Source organism: Rattus norvegicus, chromosome 18, assembly GCF_036323735.1.
Source record: "Rattus norvegicus strain BN/NHsdMcwi chromosome 18, GRCr8, whole genome shotgun sequence".
Taxonomy (NCBI): domain Eukaryota; kingdom Metazoa; phylum Chordata; class Mammalia; order Rodentia; family Muridae; genus Rattus; species Rattus norvegicus.
The window spans coordinates 52,843,667-52,870,050 of record NC_086036.1 but is presented as its reverse complement, the minus strand read 5'-3'; the positions used below and the strand labels follow the sequence as shown (position 1 = coordinate 52,870,050).

The 26,384-nt window shown below is 42.5% G+C and overlaps 1 protein-coding gene across 3 annotated transcripts in view; it reads right to left on the bottom strand.

The window, feature by feature from the left end:
• Megf10 (multiple EGF-like domains 10) overlaps nt 1-26,384 on the bottom strand; it is a 150,140-nt gene that overhangs the window by 83,381 nt on the left and 40,375 nt on the right. For all 3 annotated transcript variants that reach the window (XM_039096646.2, XM_006254747.4, NM_001100657.1), the window contains 3 exons: nt 22,138-22,270; nt 14,809-14,910; nt 13,208-13,308 (listed from right to left, as the gene is read on the bottom strand). In XM_039096646.2, coding sequence (XP_038952574.1) covers nt 13,208-13,308; nt 14,809-14,910; nt 22,138-22,253 — 319 coding nt within the window. In that variant the 5' untranslated portion in view covers nt 22,254-22,270. Of the gene's footprint in view, nt 1-13,207; nt 13,309-14,808; nt 14,911-22,137; nt 22,271-26,384 lie in introns of those variants that run through there.

Genomic DNA, 26,384 nt, shown 5'->3' with positions numbered 1-26,384 from the left:
CTGCGTTAGCCCTGAGAGCTGTCTCATCTATGTCGATGAGAAACATGTGATGTGCACACCATCCTCTCTTGTTCTTAGAAAGGCGTTTATCCTATCCTGACCCCTCACTCTGGGGCCATTGGGGACGTTTCAGACCTGTTTTCCAGGTCGGTGTTTGCCCTAGTTCACCTGACTGCAATGCGCTCCCAGCCTCGGCATCTGAATCAGATATTCGTAATGGAAGGAGTCCTGGGAAAAGCTAAGAAGGCAGTGAGACATGGGCCCGAGCTTACACATCTCCCACTCTCCATCCTTGCCCTCTTCCCCCTGGGTGGTGATCTGTAGACACTTCCTTTTTGGACTCTGAGCCCCATGTCTTACAATCCCAGGTCCCCACTCTCCTTTTACATCTATACCCACTTGGGGGCAAAGCAAGTCCACATGCCCAAGAGTCAAGGACCAATGCTAACTGCTAGTTGCTTTCCATGTCCTGGAGCCTTTGCTTCATAGTGTGAACGCCTTAAGGAAAATGTAAATTAGGCAATTTAATCTATTCAAAAAGAAGAAATCAAGCAAGCTGGAGGAACTTGGCTACTAAAATGTCCACAAGAAAGAAAGAAAGAAAGAGAGAAAGAAAGAAAGAAAGAAAGGAAGAAAGAAAGAAAGAAAGGAAAAGAAGAAACGAGGGAGGGTGAGGAAAGAAAGAAAGAAAGAAGGAAGAAGGAAGGAAGGAAAAGGAAGGAAGAAAGGAAGGAAATAGAGAAAGAAAGAAAGAAAGAAAGAAAGAAAGAAAGAAAGGAAGGAAGGAAAAGAAAGAAAAGAGGGAGGGTGAGGAAAGAAAGAAGAAGGAAGGAAGGAAGGAAAGAAAGAAAGAAAGAAAGAAAGAAAGGAAGAAAGGAAGGAAGAAAGGAAGAAAAAACTACACAGCACCAACTAAAATGCTTTTAGGGAACAGATAGCTAGATATATTAGAGGAATAATACAGGTCAGGCATGACCCAGGAAACTGGGGAAATGCAGTGGTCTTCAGTATCCTTTGTCACATAGGAAAGTCAAGCCAGGGTTACTAATCCCCAAATCAAAGACACAGTATAAACTTAACCAGACACAGTTAGATAGCACAAGCTAAGTACAGAGGTATATCCTTGCAGTCCCAGCAACCCAAGGGGCTGAAGCAGGAGATTCACAGAGAGTGTGAGTTCAAGGCCAGACTAGGTAATAACATCAAAACTCTACAGTAAAACATAAAATAAAACAGGAGCCAGCCAGGCAAAACATACAAGGCTGAGGATCTAAGTTTGTCCCCAGAACCCATGCAGGAAGGAAGGAGTCAGCTCCTAAAGGCCATTGTCTGACCTCCACATGTGTTTCCACATAGCGTGTGCACATTACAGCAAGTACACACACACACACACACACACACACACACACACACACACACACACACCACTAGATGTAAAAACACACAAATACAAAAGGAAAAAGCATAAACATTCATTGTAATCAGATTATCAGCCAACTTTATGGGCCATCAGAAAAACCAAAAAAAAAAAAAAAAAGAAAAAGAAAAAAAGAAAGAAAGAAAAAAGAAAAAGAAAATGAAAAAACCAAAAGGGATTTTAACTCTTTGAAGGTCGCATTTTAAACTTAACTGCTATGTCCCCCTAAATCTTAGATTTAACCCCATGAGTGGTCATTTCTATGCTGATTCAGACACTTTATTTTATATGCACACATCTTGACATCTTTTTTTTTATCTTTATTAACTTGAGTATTTCTTATTCACATTTCGATTGTTATTCCCCTTCCCAGTTTCCCCGGTCAACATCCCCCTAAACCCTCCCTCTCCCCTTCTATTTGGGCTTCCCCTCCCCACCCTCCCCCCATTACCACCCTCCCCCCAATAATCAAGTTCACTAGGTGTTCAGTCTTGGCAGGACCAAGGGCTTCCCTTTCCACTGGTGCTCTTACTAGGCTATTCATGGACGACAACATACTTCTATTGATAATAATTCAAAAATTGGAAGAAAGATCCAGACAACACTGCTCCCAGCAATGAAGCCAGTGCTGTAGGAGGGATATGGCTGCTATCTCTGTGGACTCAGCTAACTTCCCCTTTCTTGAGTTGTTTGATGGAGGAGGGAGGTCCACGCTAAATAAGTTCGAGACATGCCTTTTACTGCAAGCAGCCCAGAGAGTCGAATTGACTGACGTAGTCCTTAAGAAAGGCTATCTACCAACCCACCAGGGAAAATGTACCCCTGGTACAACCATGGCATGTCTATTGTAGGAGTAACATACTGCATTTTGGTTAGATTTTTCAGTCCACTCCACAAGAGGGAACTCATATCTAGTGTAAATGTGGTTAAAAAAACAACCTATGCCCAAGGAGGTCTTAGACTCTAGGGGATATTTTACTATGATTGTTTTGGCTAAATTGGCATGGCCCCAAACAGCCTGTCAGCAGTCAATTATGGATGGGGAAGGGGTGCATGGAAACCTAGCACCTCTTACTGAACTACTGGTCCCTGATGGGTTCTAGAAGGAACATCATTGTCCTTAGCTGTATGCCCATATATCAGACAAACTCAACTGCATAAGCATCCCCAGGTCCCGTGTCCTCATTCAATTGCCCAATAGGATCTTTGCCACTCCTGTGGCCCAGCTGATCAGGGAGACTCATTTCAGGGTCCCTCTGGGACCTGGCAGAGAAGTTTCCCTTACTGAGCAAAACTTTTCTCGGAATTCTGGATTTTCTCGAGGCTTTTGTAGATTCGTTTATCTTGAAAGCAGACTAAGTCCAGAACTTCAGATATTCTTAATGCTACAGCTGAAGAAATTAAAAAAAAGTCTATGCAGTGTGTGATGCCTTAGGTTTACCACCAGATTATCTGTAAAAAACGCTGGTAGTCACTGTGCCAGACTCAGGGGGAAGGAGAAGGGAGGGGGTGAAGAAAATTTTGTCACTTGGCCATGTCAATGCTGTGTCCTTGTTTGCTTAGATCAAACACGGATTTTATATCATTTTACATGACTCTTTCCTAAAACGATTTGAGCAGGAGTCCAGTCAAAATTGTCTCTTAGTTCCAAACTTTTACACTAGTGATTATCTGTCCCCAAAATGAGGCTGCATAAATTATCGGGCCTGTGAACATTTTACCTATCCTGTAAAGACTGCAACTTCAGAAACTCACTTCCTGAAGGTGAGGCAACTTTCCACTGTTTCTGTTAGCCTAGTCTCCTCAGGACACTAAAGTCAATCTGCTTTGGCAGAGAGAGCAGCAGCAGGCAAGATTTCCATCAGAATGGCATTGAGTCTAGTTTGAATTCACAGTGGAATTCCTTAAGATTAAACTCATAGTCTCTATTTATAACTATCAAAGTACCAGGGAAGTACTGACAATCAGGAAAACAACAAAGCCCCCCCTGCATTATTTATTAGATCAAATCATGTCTTCACTCCTAGCAGAGCAAAGTCCCCAACTAGAGTGGGTTCCAGTGGGCGTGTGGGAAAATTGGAATTTCTGCTGGTGCAGTGTATGGACAAAAGGCTTCTCCCGCATTTTCTGGTAGGTGCCTCTGAAACAAGTAGGACTCCATAGCAACGGAGAATGGGGTCCCTATGGAAACATGAAAAAATTCCACTGCATGTGTCGGGAGGGGAATGATGGGTAGTTACACTGAGGGACATAGCACCTCGTTGTTGTCTCAGGACAGCCTAAACTGATTGTCCCATGCTCATCTCTCCTCAAATGGGTGTGCTCGAGAGTCTAAAGACAGCAGAACGTTTGGAAATGCTCGAAAAGGTGGAAACTACGAATTGAGTAAGCCTGTGAGACTCAGGCAAGCTCAGAGTAGAAAGCTGTGACTGCCTTCAACTTCAAAAGAAGGCCTTCCCTTCTTGTTGACAGAGCAGGGGAGCTCTTCTCACCCTAAACAATGCTTTGCCAAATGCGGAGTCCTCAGAGCCCAGAGCAAAAGGTCTCACCAGCAAGGTTCAGTCTAAGAACCCTGGGTTTGAAACTCTTCAGAAAAAAAAAAGTCACACAAAACCTGGATTAAAGGTGAAATGTGTCATTCACTGTCACCAACAAGGTGGGAGGTGAGAATACTCAATCTCTCTCTCTCTCTCTCTCTCTCTCTCTCTCTCTCTCTCTCTCTCTCTCTCTCTCTCTCTCTCCTCTCTCCTCTCTCCTCTCTCCTCTCTCCTCTCTCCTCTCTCCTCTCTCCTCTCTGTACAACCCTGCTTAGGGTGACAGTTTTGCAGAGTGTGGTTGTTGTGTATACTGTTTCCATCCACTTGACAACAGTGTAGCAGTGGAGACAATGTTATCCTGAGTTAATTGGGAAATATTCTGGCTTTCACAGAAGCAGCTAGTTTGTCCTGGAGGCAAGAGCCAGTCTGGTAAAGAGATGATAGGACCAGCAGTGAAGTGGCTAACCAGAGCTTGGAACAGGTGATTTAGAAACCATGATTAACTGGGACAACTGATATCTCCATGACACCCCTCTAATAGATCAAAACTCCCTTAGGATGCCAGATAATTTCAGAGTCTGAAAATACAGAGCACACAGGCCACCCACTGGAACTCTGGGTCACTCATTGACAACCAGCGCTTCCTCTCATCCCAGACTCTTTCTAAGTACCATGTCCCAGACAGCTGCTTCTAAGACAGGCACCTATTCTCCCAGAGGGGAACGTTTTTATGAATTCCAGTCTAATATAACTTAATATCCCAGGACAAAGGAAGAGGCTGGGGTGGGGGAGAGAATTATGTGTCACATGACAAATAGCCACTTGTGGCCCTCCAAGTACATCTGTCTCTTGGAAGGAAATGACTCCTAAGTAAGTAAGCTGCAGGTGTTTGTAGCTCTGACCCCCAGTGTTTCAGTTTAAAACCCATCGCCTATTTTATTTTATTTCATATAAAACCTGGTTTTATTTTTCCATTAAAAGTATGAACTATTTTTTTCCTTAGCTGTTTCCAAATATAAAACATTTTATTTAGGTTCTATAAAGAAAATTGGTTCATCCTAAATATATACATCTAGAAAGTAATAAACACTTTAAAGTACATATTTTGATTTTTTTTTACTTTCTTTTTAAAAGTGTGGTATTTAAACTAGAGCAGAGTTTGTCTTTAGAGTTATTTTTCTCATCTAAACACCAACAGGAGTTCTAGCTCCCCGTTTGCCTACAGCCAGTTTAGTCTTACATAAAGCTGGCCAAGTTAAAATCAACTGTGACTATTTATTCACTGCTCTGGTAATCAATTGTCACACTCCTCTGTGCTAAGAACAGGAAATCATATAGAGATCAGTGTGTGGGAGTTCGGGCTTTTTATTTACGGTTCCCAGGTTCTCTTAACAAGTGCCAAAGACAAGAAGGCACATCCATGGGAACTGACGCTCCAAGAGCTGGCCCGCGAGTGAGAAGGGGGAGAAGCCAGATCTCAGACATTTCCCTTCAGAACTCCTTGAGAGCCTGAGAGCCTCTATTACAGCTTTAACTCAAGTTCACATTGGACTTCCATCTAAGGAGGATGGGATAACAGCCTTTAAGTTTTCCTCCAGAAGAAATGGTCTTCAGAAAGGTCCCTTTCTTTGCAGCAGCACCCAGCAGGGGAATGCAAGGCATCTGGACCACGAGAGTGGGAAGTGAACTGGGAAGGGAGCCCTGGCCATTTTCTTTGTCTATTCACGATTCTGCAGCAGGCTGCTGGGCTTACAAAGATCTACGTTCTGTCATCAGCCAAAATGAAGCCAAGGACAACATCTGAGCAATGTATGTCTGAATTTACCAGTTCCCTCCCACTCAGGGGTAGCTGTCAACGTCCCATTTGTGAGCCTCTCCAAGTCCCATGTAACTAAACCCATTGACAATATCCAGTTTACTAAAGGTCAGATTCCAAAGAAGTGATTTGAGATCAGTTGTATGTAGCAACAAGCATCTCTTCCTTGAATTATAATGTAGATAAAGATGAGGTCCTTAGTATAGCTACAAAGGTTTCTTTATTCCAGAATGTTCCTGAAAGAGCTATAGTTCTCTGGGGATCAAAACACTTTGCACGAGATACACATGTGTGTTTCTGTTGGACCAAGAGCTACCCTCCTCTCACTGCTGTGAGATCAGAGATCATCCCTCTCCTCAGTGTTCAAGGTAAAGAGAATGTGAAGGAGACAAAAGAGCACCCATCACTAGGGGAGCATCCAACAGTCAAGGTTGTTGGGAGGAAGGAGGCCCTGTGGAAGGTTGGGGTATACAGACAAAGTGTGTCCATTGGAGATGAGGAGATTGAAGGACTTTGAAGGCCTAATGCTTCTGCCGGCTTCAGCTCTGGATATGTGTTAGTCATTTTGTAGCCTCAAGCTGTCCTTTTTACCATCCCCCAGCCATCTTCCTCCTCTTTGCTTTTGCACCATCCCCAGTTGGTCTAACTTCTCTTTCTGTGATTCTCTGAAAGACAAAACCTCTCTTTGTCTCCCATCCTGCTCCAGTTCTTTAAGTCGGAAGACAAAGTCCATAAAAATAACTTTTTGAAGAGATAAGTATCATTCATAATTTTAAAATGCAGAAATAAACCAACATTCTATTTTTTCATCCAACATAATGAAAAAAAACAATACTTAAGTGTTGGTGTTATGGAAAGATGGACACCATCTTGCATTACTCAGGGGAGGAGACATGTAACATTAGTGTTTAATATGTGGGTAAGATCATTCTTGTCTTTGCCTTTCAGAACCCACTATCCTCTTCCCACAGATGCCTTTGCATCTTGATAAACCTATATTACTAAAGTCTTGCCATGAGTATGAAACAGGAAAGGGAATAGGACCACTTCCAGCATGGCGTAGGAGGCAGCTGCATTGCCATGTGACTTTCCCTTCATGCCTGTTCCATCAGCTCTTTGGGAACTGCTTTGATATGTGAGGCTCAATTGTGGTACTTAAAAATAAAGACCACCCCTTAGAGATGGTAGACAGAGAAGGTAGAAATTATTTTTCTCTATTGCTTTAGCCACCATACCTCATAGCCAAATCGAATCCTGGATGATGCAACATGCATACCCTTTGCTGTGCTTTGGGTACGGATTTCCCCCAAAGAGGCTTCCTGCTGGAAGCTTGGTCCTCAAGATGTCATTTCTGGATAATGAGCTTTAAGATCCTTAAGCTATAGGGCTTAATATGGGAGTCCTCGTGATGGCCAAAGTGTGCCTCAAAAGGATTATTTCTCGTGGAACCTGATTAGTTCTCCTGGGTGTATTTCTTAATAAAACCTGATTGATATAAAAGCCCATCATCTCTGGCCACCTGTCTAGTCCGCACTCATTCTCCCCACATCATGTGACAAAGCTAAGAGACTCCTCCCCAGGACAGAAACAACAGCATACTCTTGGTCCTGCAGAACGGTGAGCTAAATCAACCTTTTTCTTCCTAAAGCAGCCTGACTCAGATATTTCATCACACAAATTAGACCTGTATTGTCCTTGTCCCAGAAATTCTACTAAAAATAACTTGCCTTATGAACTATTCATGTCTGCAGAAAGATTTATAAAACAATGCTAATTGTTTTAGAAGCTAACATTAGCTTCTAATACATATTGCACATGCATAGTACATACCAATACAGTATTATTCACCCATGCAACGATTAACTTATTAGTTATGTAATTTAATGACTATATTACTAGATTTGATCCAACATTTTGGAAATATATTCGTAATATAATATAAACAAATAAAGCCACATGCAAAAAAGTGTTACATTCATAAATCTACGAATTTGTTTTGGATTTAAAGAGCTGGAAAATTCAGTGTTCTACATCAAAAATGGCAACATATGAGTGGTTATTCCTTTTCCTCTTGTGTTTCATAAAAACAAATGAAAAACAATGTTTCCCTGTGAAAAATAATCTGAGAAAAAAATTTCAAAGATACATCAAATTATTGTCTCTTCTGAAGTAGTTTATGTTTTTCTTTCTAGTCAACGAAGTAGCCCAGTTTAGAAGAGGGGACCAAGTCCTCTGTCCTCGCTCCAGTCTGTACCACATTGCTACCTTGTAACACAGACAAGGCCTGAAGGACATCAAATTGGTTTGCCGCTTCTTCCATCTCTAACAGAACAACTCAAAAGTTAAGATTTCACTTCCAAAGCAGCCATGATTTTTCAAAACGTAACTGATATTTTGACATTTATAAAACATGGTAGGCATAGAAGACAAGACATAAATGAGAATTCATAATTGCATCATTTATCATGGTTATTAGACAAAAATCTCTCTTAAGAAGCAATTAGAAAATTCAAAGTGCTGAGGCAACCTATGCATATAATTTGAAATATTATATGTAGTAGGAAGTGATGTGTTACAGTATAATGAATCTGAGACACAGTAGGAAGTGATTTGATACAGTATAATGCATCCGAGACATAGTAGGAAGTGATGTGTCTACAGTATAATGTATCCAAGATAGAGCCTAGTGAAGGGGGTGGACTAGGCATTCTTTATCAAGGAAGCATGGGGACTGTGTTCTCTAGAGTATAAAATTTTCAGCAAACAGTGGAAAATAAGCATGTAGCTTTAAGGAGAAGAAGGCAGTCGTGACGTATGCTGTGGCATGAATGAACCTTAGGTTCTTAATTATAATGCCCATGCATTCATTAAGACCCACGTGTTGAAACAGCATATTAAGCAACCTAAAGTTAAAAGAACACAGAACACAACCAACATAAATATTGTGCATGTTATAAAAATGTATTGGCATATTTTGAGTGAGAGTATAGTTAGGTATAAGAACATAACACTTGCATCGATAGCATTTTTATGAGATCAATTACATTATTAAAAACCATGTATCTACATACATATATAACACATATATAAATACATACATACACAAAGACAGACACACATACATTCCTACATACACACACTTCAAAACTATTTTTATTCCTGGGAATTTCTTCACTGAGATGAAGATTTTTCCATATCAAAAAAAACTAAAAAACTAAAGACATCAGATCTGACAATAATTCCAACCCAAAGATGGATAAGCTTAAGAGTCCATCATGATTTATGAACAGAGTAAATTCTGTGTCACAAATTTCTTCATGTCCTAGTAATACCTTTTCTGTAAAAAAAAAGAAAAATCCTATCTCTTCTTTTTCCCAACCAGACTTTCAGAAAAGGCTGTCCTCACACCATTCCCTCCTCTGTTTTGGCTCTTCTGGTCCAATAACATTCACCTGTCTTAGAGCAGAAGCCTAGCTGTTCAGTGTGTTCTGGGGACCAGTGGTTCCTGCACAGCCTCAAATCCTCAAAAGAAACACATAAATCTGTGCCTAGCCCAGACCTACTGATTTAGGGTCTGCATTTCACAGCCTTCCCAGAGGATCCGCCTATTCATTCCCATCTCAAACAGAGGTCTTCTCACTGTGCTCCAAACACAGAGAAAACATACTATTGTTCTCCAGGGATCTCTTCCCTTGATCGGCAGAACAAAAAGTGTATTTCAGCATCCTCTGCTGCCTCCATTGGTGGTAAACATGGTAGGAGAGCCATCTTGAGAAACCTTTGGTGAGAATCCCCACAAAGACTAAACTCCAGATCCTCCCCATTATGAATATGAAGTTAAAAAGCTTCTGGGTCTCCTGAACTCCCAGTCTTACCCTCCGAACCTCCAAAGAACTGAAATAGGACAAGCACCAGCCAAAGTTCCCTTACCAGCTTTCTGAAAAGTCCGTCCTACCCCAGGTACACCTATGCATCCAGGAGCTACCACCTATTGGATACAGACAAAGTCGCCACATTTGTTGTCTATTTAAACACTATCTATGACGTTCTCCATTTTCAGGAACGCTTTCAAAGTCCAACTTCAAAAGAGAAAAATGTTTGTCCATTTTACTTACTTTAAAAAGAGAGGAATGTAAAGCCAGAATCTAATTTGTGAATTGAATTAAGCAACTTTGTTTTCAAAGGCAAAATTGTCTATCAGCTCCTTTGATATTTCTGAGGTCACATAACTGTGATGTCACTCTTGAGAAATGTGGTATGACAGTTAGGTGACTCTTCTCCACCCATCAGCTGTCCTGCCGCTTTCCTTTGCTTGGATGAAGCTTCTCATTCCACAGTCACAGTATACACAGCATCATTTCTCATCACCAACCACCAAACCACTGTTTCCTCATCTACAAAATGTGTATGATCGTATCTGTCTCCTGGTGAGACTTGGGGGGAATTAGTACAGTGATGCCATATCTGCCTGGCACAGAATAAATACTGAGTCGAGATAACTACTAATCTGCTGTTATTCTGAAGACATTAAGAACTACTTAGGGAGAACTCCCTGGGGGGACGGAGCGTAGCTCTCTCAGATAAGCATGTAATCACAGAGCCAGCCTTTGGATTTCACACTACAGACAATCAGTGCATGTTAACTTCAACCGTCTTTGTACTGCACCCTTTTTTTTTCCAATGAAGAAGAGGAAATATTTGGGATAAACAAACAAACAACAAACAAAAGCCAATGAATTTCTTTACATGGGAAAGTAGAATACAAAATGTCATTTTAGGACTGTGGATGTAGCTCAGTTGACAGAGTGGTGATCTAGCTTCCTTGAAGCCCTGTTTTTGATACCCGACACTGAAAGCCACATAAACTCAGCAAGGTAACACAGGCCTGTACTCTGAGCATTCAGGAAGTAGTCAGGAGGATCAGAGGTTCAAGGTCATCCAAGACCTTATGACAAGTCCCAGACCAGCTGGTGTACCTGAGACCATCCATTTCTCCTGGAGGAGATTTTTCAGTGACCTGAGAGAAAATTTGATTGCAAATGCAGAGGAAAAAAATCCTATTCTGCCTTCCGGGTAAGCTGGTAGTTCGTTAACTTAAAGTTGATTAGCCTGAATTAAGGATGAATCCCTGTTTCCACTCCTTTCTATAACTGGAAACAATTCAAAATGATGACCATGCTACCTGGTTGGCAGTGAAACCTGTTGGGAAGGGGTCATAAAACAAGTCGAGAATGCTAAGTTCTATTTCCCTACTGTCTCCACAGCGGTACCTAGCTAACCCAGAAGTACAGTATAGACCATTCCTGAAAGGCATCCTCCATCGAAATCAAGAGAGAAGTAAGTTCTTTGGGGGATGGGGATTCTGAGATGAAATAAACCATCGCGGCTGATAAATGCAGACTGTCCTTTAAAAAATAAAACAAGACAAAACAAACAAAAATAGCAACAACAACAACAGAAACCAAATAGCTCCCATGCCAGTGTGAGCATAGAGGGAGCTGAATAAATACACTACCATATCTTTTTAAAAAGGTGTTTTCTGCCTATAGGGACAGCAGGTGAGCTAAGCAAGCCTAGAGAAGGAATTTTAAAAGTGATTGCTAAAACTGTCATTCACTAAAACTGTCATTCATGCAGCCTGGGGAACACATTATACAAGTCTCCTAGAAGAAAAAGGTTGATACTTGGCCAACTTACTTCCAGGCAAGATGAACTAGTAGATTTGCAGCTGTGGCCATGAAACACTGAGCTGTAATCTAACTGGCCTTGCTCGGGTCCATTCTTCCCACACTAGCTGGCCTATGGGCTCTCATTTCCTGCACTCAGGCATCCTCAGGGAGGTGTAGCCAAGACAAGGCCTGAGCAATCCCTAACTCTGTGCAGACTGACAGCACTGTGGCTTTATTCGTGAGTTCTATGATCTGGCACAGACACTCTCTCAGTGTGGGTTGGCAATTATGTTTGTTAGGCTGAACCCAAGCTAAGGGCATCAAAACCATGTCACTCACATCCCTGGAGGATGTCCAGCCCAGCCAGTAAGGCCTCCATTCCAGCACTGTATTCCTGGTCTTTCTTCTGACAGCTTCTCATCACCTGAAGCCACCGAGATCAGTTCCTGATTATTCCGTTTGATTACAAACACGTAATTTTTCTTACCCTCAGCCACCATTAATCAAAGACATGCAAATTAAGAAGGAAACCTGTCACCGGGTACAAGCTAGTGGGCAAATTCTCTCACTTCCTGTTACTGTGCCTATAAACTGGAAACCAAGCCAGATGTGTACATCCCCTGGTCTAGCAATTCGACTTCCAGAAATTTAGTCTCAACTGGTTTAGGACGTGAAGATTTATTTACGCACAAGGATGGCTTGTGGAGCAGTTCATAGTAGTGACAACTTAGAGATCCTGGACAAAGTCACGTGAGTTTAATTTAGAACACTCTGCAGTACGACAACATGCTCTCAAAGAACATTTACCGGCGGCAAGAGCCCCGTGCTCTGTGTTTTTCTTTCCTTTTTGTTAATTCTATGTTGTATTTTTGTTTTCTGGGAGCATCTGTCAGCAGAGATAGTGCTGATTCTAAACCAGAGTTGAGGAACTGTTGATGTCGGCACATGGAGATTGGCAAGCACAGGTCTAGCTCCCCACCCCCCACCCTCTGAGCCAACAAGGAACCTCGCAGAGGTAGAAATGGTAAATCTGAGGCCACCCGGTTGAGTGGTTGTTGGAGCAAGTATTGTCAACCCAGACAGACCAGGCACCTCCCTGCCTCCCTGCTACACACACACACACACACACACACACACATACATCAATGCCTCAGCTCAGAAGTAGTTTTTCATGATCTCGCTTCTAAGTGCCTTATGCAAAAAAGTAACGAGAAACCTCCACTGCATCATCACCCATGAGATGATGGTCTCTTCCTACAGTCTTCTGAAGTACGGTGTAAACCCCAGGCTTCTCTCAAGATGCCTCAGAATCAAGTGGCAGATATTGTGCAGGGAAGGAAACTTGTACTCTCTGTGCCCTGGATCCATCCCTTCATCTTTCCATGACAAAACCAAAACAAAACAGAAAACAAACAAACAAACAAAAAAGCACACTGGCCCCTCAGAAGGTAGCTGCAGTGGGAAAGCAAGGTTTCTGTTCTCTCCTGTGACCTCAGCCCAGTGACTCCTAACCAATTTCCTGCTGAATATGACAGCTGACGTGGTCACATCCAGCCCTGCAGCATCTCCTGTACAACCGTTTTCTCCTCAAGCAATATTCATCTGGAGACTGATAGGACTTACAGACAAAGTTAGTGCTTTCTGCAGGGTACAAGCAGTCAGGTACAAAGGGGAATGTTCTAACCACCCGGACTCCGAGGTCCCCACCTCAGAGGCAGAGCAGCACTGGACATGCAGAAACAGCTCAAAGGATGGACACCTTACTTACGGACACACACGTCTCGACTTTCATAAAATCCGGGGCAACACTGGGATTTGCGTCTGTACATGGTTTTCTCCCCATGGCGGTAGGCTGTCCGGTAGCTCACTCTATATGAAGGGAAAAGACTGTGTCATTAGTTCTGATTGACAAGCTGACAAGGAATGATTTCAACTTTAATAGAAAAAAAACCTATCAGCTGCAATAAAGGTACAAAAAGCAAGTGTTTCAAAGGAAAAAGAAACGCAGAATATAAGGTTGACCAAGATTAATATAGCTCATTATTAAGTTGTTAGAATTCCCCAATCCAGCCCATCCGAATTTTATTCCAGGGCCTCAGAAGTTTTGTAAATTCTCTACTTCAACTACCTTGAAACTATGTGAAAAGTGTTGACTGATTTCATATGATACCCATCTAGGCATCATTTTCAAAAGGAGAATTCATAGGTTCTCTTTTAACATTCAGCCTAGTGTCATCCTACTCTAAATTCTAATTCTACTGTCTGATTTAACTGAAGCACCATTCATTTATGGATTCAACACATACACGCCTTTCTTAAGCATTTAGCATATGGCAGGCGCTGTTTGGGGAACTGAGAAATGTCAGTGAGCAAACAGTTTAAAGACTTTCTTTTCAAGGGACTTTCCCTTCTAGCGTGAGAAGATAGAGTTCGTAAAGTTCGTTTAATGAAGAAACGTATTAAAAAGATAACTGGATCATAAAATGACAGGTACCACACTCCGTAATTCATGATACTATAAATATTTAGCTGAGAGAATTAAGGTATCAGAGTTCCCTTCATTACATGCACTAATATTTTGGCTCTGTGTTCTTATGGTTGATAGATAACCTATCTTATTTCAATTTCTACATAAACTGAGTCAGGTGTCCAGTAGAAACAGAGCCTGAGGCATGAGTTTCTAGGTATCTGGTGATGGTAATAGGGAAAACTGTCTTTGATTTTTGCTGGCACACTACTCCCAAGCACGGTGCCTGTTCTGGAGTGTGCTTGGTATCTCTGGTGTCACTCCATTTAAGAAAACCAATTTTCCCTCTCTCAGCAGATATTCTTTTCAACAGGCTGGCACTTTCTGTCCACTTCCCTCCTCTTTGCTGGGAAATTTTGTCTGGCTTGAGCCTCTCTGGCTGCAGGTCTTGATCATTGGACACCATGATTTCTAGTGGTCTTCCCCTCTTTTTGTTTGTTTCTTTGTTTTAAGAGAGAAAAATAATGTAAAGCCAGGTATATGGAACCTAAGAGAGACAGGGGCATGGATAAAATATAGTAATAAAAGGTATGCTATATAAAATTCTCAAAGAATAAAATTTATAAAAAGAGTGTCTCTCCCAGGTCATCCTCTATAAGGGAGCTGGATGAGGTTTTTCTAAGCACAGGAAGGACAGTAGATGTGTCACCTGTGGTTAGACCATAAGTCACAAAGGTCATGGACTATGTCAACCTTTCATTGTCCCCTGTTAAGGGCTCAAAGCCCTTAACAGCTGCTCACTGGGTACATGGATGCACTTTCTCAAATTGTGGGTACATCTGACTGTATCACATGCCACCTCCACACAGTCAGGGTCAGAAACACCCCCAAGCTTCCATTACCTGTGCCGAGTGCATTTAAACCAGTTCAGTATGTCAGTGCAGCTTGTGTAGTAAATCTGATCGAAGGGATGTGGGTAAGACTCCTGCACAGTCACTGAGTAGCTGAAAAGAAAAGGGGAAATCAGGAATCAGCGGACTTCCACTTTACATCTACCCTAATAATACGATCACCACATATAAAACTACCAACAAGCAAACGAAAACCAGAGGATGGATTATCTTCATTTGCAAACCCACACTGATTTCTTTTCTTTCTTTTTTTTTTTCTCAGAGCTGAGGACCAAACCCAGGGCCTTGCACTTGCTACGCAAGTGCTCTACCACTGAGCTAAATCCCCAACCCTGATTTTTTTTTTCCTTTCAGTAGTCCTAGGGACTGAAATCATGCCTTAGAACTGCACGCCCAGCTCCCATGCTGACTTATAAGAGGGAAGACTCATGTTTTCATAAGTTTTTGACTGAAGTAACACAGCCCAAAGGTAGATCTTAGCAATAATGTAAAAGACAAGGGTTTGCATCACACATTTCAGCAGAAATCCTTTTCCTGTTCACACTACAGTAATATTCCCAAAACGCACCACTGTCTTTCTGTACCTAATTCACTGCTCTCCTCCCAGGATTCCATGCACAACGAGGACCTTCCATAAAAAGTTCTCACCGTAAGTCAGCAGACAAACAAGGTCAGTCGGCAGAGAGACAATCCCAGCATTCAGAACAAACTACATGTCAGTGATTATTTTTGAAAAAATCAGAACAATTGGAACACTTGGCTTTCATGTGCTGGCCCAACTTCTCAGGCAGCAGGAGAGTATACGCTACACAAAAATGCAGGCTACAGTGAGTCCTTTAAACTCAGCTATAAATAATGAAATAGGCTGAGCTAATCAGCTTGAAACAATCATGCCAACAGCTTGCTACCTAGCAAACGTTCTGTTCTCCATTATACTCCACTAAGGCCTTCTTGGTAGAGTGAACGCATGGGATCCTGCAACCTGGGAAGGGAAAATAGAAAGACCCTTGGTTCTATACTTCTCAATTAGAAAGCCTTTTGCATGCCCCAGGGTATAATATCTGCCTACAAGACAATCGACAATCGGGAGAATTTTCTTTTTCGAGAGGTTTGCCCCATTTGCTTTAAGTCTCTGTTAATACAATGCCAAACTAGAACAGCATCATTGACTCACTGGCAGAGAAATCAATAGTCTAAGTTCATTAAATTATCAACGTGAGAATGGACAAGAAGTTCTAACTTCTAACGTGAAGTTCTACCAGGGAGAACTCAGCTTAGGTAGAGGGAGGCCTGGTTGAAAAGGTTGTGTAATGGTGACCTCACAAACGTTAGATCTCAGACTCGTCTTGGTGATTGTCTTATGTGTCAATGGGAGTTTTGTACTTTTGTATATTTCATTCTTCGGCATGCTGAAGTGTGGTACCTAGGATATTTAAGGATCCTCAAGAAATATTAGGCCCTCTGAGGAGATTTGTTAGTTAGAAGAAGGCAGAATTGTAATTTGAGAAAGCAGGTGACATGCCTCAGGTAAATCCCAGTGGCCCTGGGTCTTGATTATCACATCTTAAACAGATAATCAGAGCTAGCATGGTGATGCCTTCCCAGAATCTCTAATGTACACTGTTCAAAACCATCAGAGAGGTCCTGCTACTCCCCAAAGACAGTGGCAAAGCCCTTGTTAGTGTGGAGTGACTTATGTTGTGCAAAGCAAGAGAGAGAGACCTTGTGCTCTCAGAATGACATGTCCCATTAAGCTACTAGTATTTTCTTCAGTCCCCAACAGCATTGTGAAGCTCACACAATGCCAGTGCTGAGACTCCCTTGCCAGTCTCTGCCCTCCCAGTCAACTACTTGTAAACAACTGAATATTAAGGCCACATTATTACGTCTCCCTTCCACCCCTCTGGCACAGACCTATGCCATAGCTATGGACCTGAATCACCTACAGGAAAAAAAAATGGAGTCACTTAGAATGTGTGCTTTGAAATGAAAAGAAAATGGAAAGGAAAAAAAAAAAAAAAACAAAGCAAACCTTTGCTCTATCAGGATCTACAGTAGGGATTTTATGGAACTAAATTGGTTTGTTAGAATTAGACATGGCACGGGTTTCCCAGACAATTGCGAAGGGCGTGCTATGGCATTCAGCTCTGTACACACTGGAGAGCAAAGGTGATCATCTGGGCACTCATGGGTATATGGGTGTTTGTGTTCCAGCGCGTGCATGTGTGCATGCGTGCATGCGTGCGTGCATGAGTGAGTGAGCAAGGGTTAACCTAAGGGCTTGCTTCTCAGGATTCACACACCTTGTCTTTTAAGATGTGGTCTCTCATTGGCTCAGAGATCTCTAAATAGGCTAGGCTGGCTGTGAGTGAGCCCAGGAATCCTCCTGTCTCTGCCTCCCCAGTGCTGAGCTTACAAGTGTGAACAAGCACTCCCGGAAGGAAGCTGCCTACGTGAGTTGACTGATTAAAACCTTGCCGACTGTAGAGAGGTTGAAATGCTGTAGTTCCAAAACCTAATTGCAATTTCTCTTGGGCTATCCCTGGCCCCATAAAAAGCCATTCGCTGTCCACCTCTCTTATATGTAAGATCCTGGTAAACACATAAAAGTCTTTGAGATTTAGTAACTTAACGATACCCTCTTCCCCAAGAGGAATCATTAAGAATACTTTTGATAACACCTTAGATCTATAATTGAGGCCCCTCCACCCAGCTACAACTTGCCTCTCTGATATTTCTACCACATGTATTTTTTTAAATACCCTGACTTGTGACTTACTTTATTCTATACAATGAAAACTTTCTGAAACTATTTCTACTTTGGAACAATAAAACTTGGGAACCCAAATCTGTGTCCCTGGCCCATGATCACTAAGATTTGGCTCCATAATAAACTCTTAGTCCTTCTGAGATGAGGGTGTCCACACAAGTATGACCACCACACTGTGCTTTTTTCATGGATGCTGGGATCTAGCTTGGGTTTGGCTCCAGCTTGTGCAGAAAGCCCTTTACTGACTGGGCTATCTTCCTACCCCCTTTCTCTTTACGTTTTTAAGGAAACCTAAAACACAAACTGTGAAATTTGAAAAGCAAACTTTTAAACTGAGGGTGAGAGAATTCTGTAACAATTTCACACCCAGGGGCCAGCACATTGCTGCCTCTGTGATCTTTGGAGTTAGGTTTGAGGGTTTTGAATTTTCTTATACTATAATCACACAGTGTATTCAGTTTTGAAACCTGAGTGCACGTTGTAAGCTGTTTCCCATGGTCACAAACAGTCTTTGTCAGTGACTACACCTGACTGGTTTAGTATCTGTCATTGGACAATTAGGCTGTCACTTCTCCATGGGCCTGCTGCCTGGAAGCTCTACGTTGACATCAGGAAGGAAAACGTGCAAAATGAACACCCACTTCATCACTGTGCCTTGGCTTGTGTCTGACTACTGTTTGAACTGTGTTAGTTCCTTGGCTAGCAGTCCAGGAACTTGGGAGCTGCTCCCAAAGGCCTAAATGTAAAGAAGACTGAATCTGCATTGTCTAGAGTACACATCCATCTGGTCTACCTCCCATCGCAAGTAACACAGGCTTTCAATGCTTGAGCTCCAATCAGGATTCAGCATTAACAAATGACATGAAACCCTGACAAATTCTCCCCTCTCAGAATGTCCCCTCTCAGAGACTATCAACAGAACATATCAAGCCCCAAACCAAGTGGTGAGCAGAGAGCCCCTAAACTAAAGAAATTTGATCCCTCTGTTATCTGTGGCTTGTTTGTTGAATCTCTTCAAACACACAGAAACATATCATCATGATTTTAACCTATTAAGTATCGCAGGAGAGAAACCCCAGCAGGATTAATTTAAGGTCACAGAACAGGAGGGGGGCAAGCCATCATCACTTGGACACATTCCAAAGTGGTTAATTACATTTTATCTGCCTGAATTATCTTGTTACTTTAATCAGATATGGTAATAATCATCGTTTCTTCTCTGAGCTCACTTCAGGACTGCTGATTCAATTACTGCCACTTCTGTATTACTAATTGAGGGTTTGGGAAAGAAGCCATTTCTCCTCTTTTAAGCCATCTTGGTAAGAATCTAGATGAAAAAGCTGGGACTCAGGAAGCCCGGGAATGGGAGGCAGCTGAGGGTTTAAGAGTTGCTTGGTTTCCAAAAGGACATTGCATTGCGTTGTTTTCCTCCCCTCAGAAGTTTCCCCTCGTGTGTTATTCGGGATTTAATCTTCTCTCCTTTCCCTTTATGCACAGTGTTTCTAAAATCACAGTTTCTGCCATAAAACAAGGGATGACACTGTCTGAAAATAACTGTTCAGAGATCAGTGGACACACGGCAAGAAGCACCTGACAGCTCCATGGCGAAGGTATATGTGAAGGTATATGCACGGCGAAGGTATATGCACAGAGCAGAGGGTCTTGTTAAAATGCTGACTTTGACACTGGAGGGATGGCAGAGCCTAAGAGCACTTCTCCCCCAAGGTCACACTAGGAAGTTAGGCTCCATTTCCTGGCTCTAAACCTCAGGGCATAGGTGGTTTTCACTGTCGTAAAGAGTCTACCATAAGCCCACTCAAACCCTGCTACCGAGACCAGCTCTTTGGAAAGAGTCTCATTTCAGTTTTTCAAAATGTATGTACCTTCACAGTGTTTACATACATGTATACATTGAGAGAGACAGAGAGAATACTCATATGGAGGTCAGAGGACAGACTGTAGGCATCAGTTTTACTCTTTGTCATGTGGAGTCTAGGGATTGAGTCTAGGTCTTCAGGCAGGAAGTATCTTTACCCACTAAGCCATCTCACAGGCCCTTCATTTGATCATTTTTATTGATTTTATTATACCTTTTCTATTTTTATCAAAACACTTTTAAAAACTATCCTTTCTAGGAATCATTGACTTAAAAGAACATGTTTATCAACAAGGAGGTTGTAGCTTCTTTCTAGTAGGTTCTTTCTAGTGGCATATGGGAAAACCATGTCTCTGTGACTCCCATAGGCTTTCCTTCTTGGTGATTACTTCTACACCAGATTATACACCACAGTAGAGATAGCATGCTTGCTGTGCATGTCCATATATTAGACTATCTTATTCCCTATCAGAAGGTGGGTCAATGCTTCAGTAATCATCTACTGAATCCACGGCACATGCAAGGTCTCAGAAAGTGGAAATTATCCTTGGTGAGCAACACAAGGCAGAGGTGTGTTGACAGCTTTGCTCAAGTGTGGGTAAAGGATCCAATCAAATCTGCTCTTTCAAATGGTTGATGGTAGAATAGCCCACACTCCTTTTGGTCATCCACTTAGCAACTTCCTATCTCATTATGCTGAGCATCCCAGTGCTAAATCCCCAGCCCTCCCAGGCTCCTGTTTCTGCTTGATTTTCTAAGCCAAACACCATCAAACCACACTAGCCCAGGAGCTCCTTTCTGCTGTTTTCCCACATTGGCAATGGCGTACATTGCAAACTCTAAGTTCTGGTGGACCAGCTTCACATCACAACCAATACATTTTCAAGATCCATTGATTGGTCCCTCCAAACACCTCCCAAGTTTAACTGCTCTTCCCACCCAAAGCCACCAACCATTAAGATGTTTAACTGCCTGTTGGTCCCTTTTGTTGATATAATGTTCATTCCCATGCAAGTACTCAGGTTCCTACATTCCAGACTTCTCCGTATTATTTTAACAAATGCTGCACACTTCCACACTGAAATGTCTTAGGGAAGGTGCTATAAAGATAGCAAACGGAAATTAGTGTCTTTTCTATATGACCCCGCTACTGTCACAAATTCATACAGCTTTCTGTTACCTATTTTCTCTGCAGCATGAAGTTTTATGACACACAACTTCCTTAATTGATAGAGCGATCATGTTTCTGGTATCCTGGTTCTCTGCTGCCTACAGAGATGGCGCAAGCTCTGGCTCCATGTACAGTAAGAGGAAGACACACGCACGTCCCTAGCATCTTACAGTTGCTGGTCCCAGCTTTGTACCTCTATCACAAGACTGTAAGCCAGTAGAATGTGCACTCTGTTATTTGCTAATCACAGTGTTGAAGGTGGCCCAACATCATCACCAAGAACTGCATCAACTGTGCTACAGACGGTACAAATGCACATCACAGTCTGGGTACCAAACACCATTCTCTCAGTTAAACCTTTGCAGGAACTGTTATTTTGGGATAAAGACCCTTCCTGAGGCCTGTGGGCAGCGACTCAGAGCAGTGCATTCTGGACCTGCTGATACAGTGCCAGCGCAGAGCAGATTTGGACTGCTTCTCTGCGTCAGAGAGAACTAGAGGATCCCGAAGGATGCTTTTTCAAGTGTTTTGCGTATTTCCTACTGTGAATTGCTGACTTGTGGATACTCCATCATCTGCCTTCACATAATGTACCCGATGTTTACCTTCTTCAATGTCCCTCTGAGTGTTCTGAGTTCAGTTCTGGGTAATTTGCATGACACTGACTTCAAGCTATCTTCCATCTGGAGAAGCTACCCCAACTCCCACCACCAACACACAGACACAGACACAGACACAGACACACACACACACACACACACACACACACACACACACACACACACACACACACACACACTGCTATCCACTCACATCTTCCAGAGCACCTCAGGGTATGCCACCTTCACAGGGCCTTCCATGTTCATCCAAAAATCAGGCCTAATTTTTTAAATGCATTTTGAATTCAAGGTAAGGCAAGTGTTCCTTAGATTGCTGCCCTGGTCCACATGAACCCCACTCTTTTTTGAGACGAGGTCTTGTTAAGTTTCAAAGTCTGACTTCAACCTGGTTCTGTAGTGGTAGAAGACCTTGCTTGAGTTCATGACTCCTATTCTTCACCCCTGAGTAGCTGGGATTGCAGAACTGTGGCACACCAGGCCTGGCTCAGCCCTCCCTTCCCAAGCTCCCCATGGCACAACTGTTTTAGTTCCATATGGGTCAGTGTTTCGTACAGTAGATTGCCCAATGCTGTTTCCCTCTGCTTACTCAGCATTCCCTTGCACAGGTCCAGCTTCTCAAGTCACCACATTTGGGAAAGCACTTACAGCCTTCTACCCAAACTCTAGTCGAGTTACTCTCCTGCCTTCTTACAACTGAACCCATATTAGAACCAGAAGTTTCTCCCACAGAACATGCATTCCACGGTCTGTAACATGACTCAATTTACTAAACTGACTTTTCACAGGGAAATTATTTCAAAATGTCTTCTCAAATTCTGATCCTACACATCAGGCCTGTGATGACAATGGAAAAGACTGAGCTGGCCACTGTTGGGACAGTTACCTTTCCCAGTGGCTGCATACATTGGGGTCTTCCAGGTTCAGTGAGGATGCTGCCCTCAGCCAGTGGCACAGCAGTGAGCAGATGAGGCCCAGGCAGGAGCTTGAAGAAATAGCCATTTTCTTTGAAGAACAATCTGCAGGAAGAAAAACAATAAAGTAGCATTAAAATCACCAGACAGGGGGTTGGGGGTTTAGCTCAGTGGTAGAGCGCTTGCCTAGCAAGTGCAAGGCCCTGGGTTCGGTCCCCAGCTCCGAAAAAAAAAAAAAAAGAAAGAAAAAGAAAAAATCACCAGACAGAATTTTTTCCAGTGGACCAGGGGGGATTTGCTAGTTGTTAGGGCTAGCACTCATGTGTGCACGTATACACACACACACACACACACACACACACACACACACACACACCATCAACTGAAACAGCTGGGTCACCAGGTTTCTCATGCCAGGAGAGAGAGGGGCATTCCTCATGCTATGCAGGGGGCCCGCCATTTTGTAAGTGTCTAAAATGTGTGACTCATCATTAACGGCCACTGTGACAAAGGTTCTTCTGATCCATGCCAGCTGAACCTGCCAGGACAACACAGATTCTCCTGCGCGGCATATTTCCTTCTAGAAGAGGAGGGCCTCCAGAGGAATCTGGCCTCATTTGTCCCCAAGAATGCATAATGAAACAGAAGCTCCTTTGAGCCTAGAGGAAGGCACCTCAGACTCAGGCTGAGATTCATGAAGCAATTTATTTCACATGCATGGAGCACCACTCAACCCTCGGCAGGACAGAAATAAAGATATCCAAAAATGTACGGCTAGTACCCCTTTCCTGCCCATCGAGACGCTTAGTGATGTGACACACATTTCTTCACAGAATGCTTCAGTTTTCCCATCTTTTGAATAAAAACCAAATCAACTCTCTTATAGTAGTTTTGAAACCACAAATACTTGGGGAAAGTCAAAAGCTGTTTGGATGTCAGAGTTGGAGAAACTGAAGCACAAGACTATATGGTAGCAGCATATTAAAAAGTGTGGAAAAATGGCGAAGCTGGCAGGTGGTGGAAAGAGAGGCTGGCGAGAGACAGAAAGAGAAGACAGAAGTTCTAAGCAAGGGGTCCAGAGGTGGAGGAACACTGGGTGAACTCGGAGAGCTCAACTAACTCTTGTAGGAGAAAGACAGCAGCTGGAAAGTCTGTGGACACATCACGGTCCCTTTGTAAGCTACAGTGAACTATGTAGCTACTCATTATGTCCACAAGAAAGTCAGGACAAAGGAGTTAACTGTGGTACCTAGTAGCATACCACAAGGCAAGCTGACTTCCAGGCTCTCTCAGCATCATAAACACCTGTTAGAGTCCATACTGATATCCTGGTTCTTCTCACCCCACGACCTACCTCAAACTTCTCCAGCTCATGGGCTTCCCTTCCCCTACCTCCTCATTCCCATATAACCCTGCCATCTCGGCCATGTGTGCTCTTGGAGCACTCTCTTGACTTTCTCTCTTGCTACCCTCTCTTGGTCTCCTTTGTCTGCACACACTGTCTTCTCTTCCTCTCTAGCTCTCTCCCACCTGTCTCTCCTCTATGGTGTAGTCCAATCTGCTGGCCATGTTTAGTCTACTACTTTCTCTCCCTGCTCTGAACTCTTCCAGATGCATCTGGCTATACTCTCCCTCATATCTACAATAAAACCCTTCACCTCAACCATACCTCAGAGCAAAACCATGTCCCCGCTTTATATACTACTACTAGACAGCAACATTGGTGACCAGAGACTCAAGCAACTCTAAAAATGTTTTATCAGATTGTGTCAGGATTTAGTGGCCGAAGTACCTTGGCATGTTGGGGCCAAGGTGTGACCCTAAGAATGCAACAGATCTCACATAAGAGGTTTGTGAGGTGACAGGGGTTGGTGAAAGGGTATCTCTGAGTGGGGACATGAGACAGAGAGATCAGGGGACAGAGAGAACAAGAGAAGACCGTGATGTCAGGAGAGAGGACCAACTCCTAGGGACAGTGAAAATATACCACCCCTGGCTGCAGTGGGTGATGTGTCTGGTGTCTGACAGTACTGAGTCCCTGAAGAACAGGCTGGTGGAGCACTTGATTTCTAACAGATAGAATCAGTATAGCCTGGTCACTGAATGCAGGAATGATCTAGGCAAGAGACTTGGGATTTGACTCCAGGGGAACTGGTCAACCTATCGCAAGGTTCAGCTTGGATGTCATAAGATTAAGGCTCTGATTAGGTATTCAAGCAAAGCCATTGCTGAGCATTTAGAGACACCTACTGTGTGCAGAGACTACCCCAGGCATGCATTTTTCAGAGTTGTAATGATATGCAATGGGAAAACACACACCCATTCCTTACTTGCTAGATCTCAACACAGAAGGCTTAACACACTGTCATCAACACACCATAGGAATGGACAAAGAACTACAACTATCTGGCCTATTTACAAATTACAAGTAAAACAAGCATTGTCTTGCCTGGGTAAAACTAGCAACAATGGATTAAATTGTCTGAGCAAAGCAGTTGTTTTCCGGGAGAGAACTGGAATCTGAAGAAATAATACCAACGTTTCAAATCAAAACAAAAGTTTGTGGTTTGAAAAGATCACATGATGTTGTTGTTGTGTGTTTGTCTTTAGTTTGTTTATTTTTCTGGGGGTTGTAGCTGTTCTCACACAAGCTAGGTAAGGGCTCTGTCTCTACACTACACTCCCAGCATGGCTTTTACTTTTGAAAGTTTTGTGACAGGCTCTAGCTGATTTGCCTAGACAGTCTTGACCTAACTCTAAAGCCCATGAAGAACTTGAACTTGCAACCTACCTACCTGCCTTAGTCTCCCAAGTAGTTGAAATCAGACTTGATTCCTCGGGACTGATAATGGTACTTTTAGTTAGATAGGTTGATTTATAGATAGATAGATAGATAGATAGATAGATAGATAGATAGATAGATGATAGATAGATAGATAGATAGATAGATAGATAGATAGATAGATAGATAGATAGATAGAAAGATAGATAGATAGTAACCATAATAAATAACAAAAAGAAACCTAAAGGCTAAAATATGATAACATTTTCAGATTCAGTACAGATCAAATGAGGAATTTTTAAATTCTTCAAGCTTAAGACTGGCTACAAGAACAAGTGTTTTAAATACTTTGTAACAAGTTATCTCTCTACAACTCCATAAAAGAGAAATCTAGGGGAAGTATTTAAAGATGAGTGAAAACATCATGAATCTGCAGGATAATTAAAACACAGGGTAGACCATGAAATCTTTTAAAAGGATAGTCATTAAATAATTCCGATATTTGAAGCACAATTAAGTAGCTAAGCTATGACTTATGAATCGATGCAAATTAATGACATTTCTTACAGTTTCCCATTATGAAGCTGTAGGTTCTGCAGCTGACTATCAGAGAAGTTCTGCTATAGAGAACAGGATGGTAAAATGTCTCATGACAAACAATACAGTGACCATTTCCTCTCAGCCACAATTTACTACACAGAGCACTGGACCTGTAGGCCAAAGACTTCATCTTCACAGTAACCTGCTGGGTAAGCAGGGCTCTGATTGTCGCCATTTTACAGCTGAAGACATGTATTAAGTGCTTAGTGTTTCCCTCACCTACCCAAAAAAGAAAACCTTGAGGCTAGTTGGTTGTAACAAACCAGGAGAAACTCCCTCCCCACCCTTTAGCTTCTCTTCTCAGGATGTGTTTCCCTTCAATGGTGTTCCCCTCAAAGACAATGTGAAGGTTGGTTAATGGTAATCTGCCAACGATTCAGAAACAGTTACCCCAAATTGGGAAGTTTATTTCCTAAGCCACCATTTCAAATCAAACCATCCATTTACCAATTAGAAATGTTTAGTCTGTAAAGTTGGAAATTACTTCACACTTACTGAACTGCCAAGAAAAAGAGAGGCTCTGTGTGTTCTCTTTAATGTAAAACTTCTGTCACACATGGTCCAATTTCTCTCCTTTGTGCCTGAGGCAAATAATCTCTGGGAGAGGCTGGCCAACAAGGCGGAACGTGGTCACCTCCTTCTTGTTTTTTTTTTGTTTGTTTGAGTTTGTTGTTGTTTATGTGCTTGTGCGTAGGGGTACAGGGATGTGTGCATATGTGGGTGAATGCATGTGTGCACGTGCGTGTGCATGTATGTGTGCATGTATAGCTACAAGTCAACTTCGATTGCCCTTCCTTAGGAGTCTTCTGTCTTGTTTTTATAGACAATGTCTTTCAC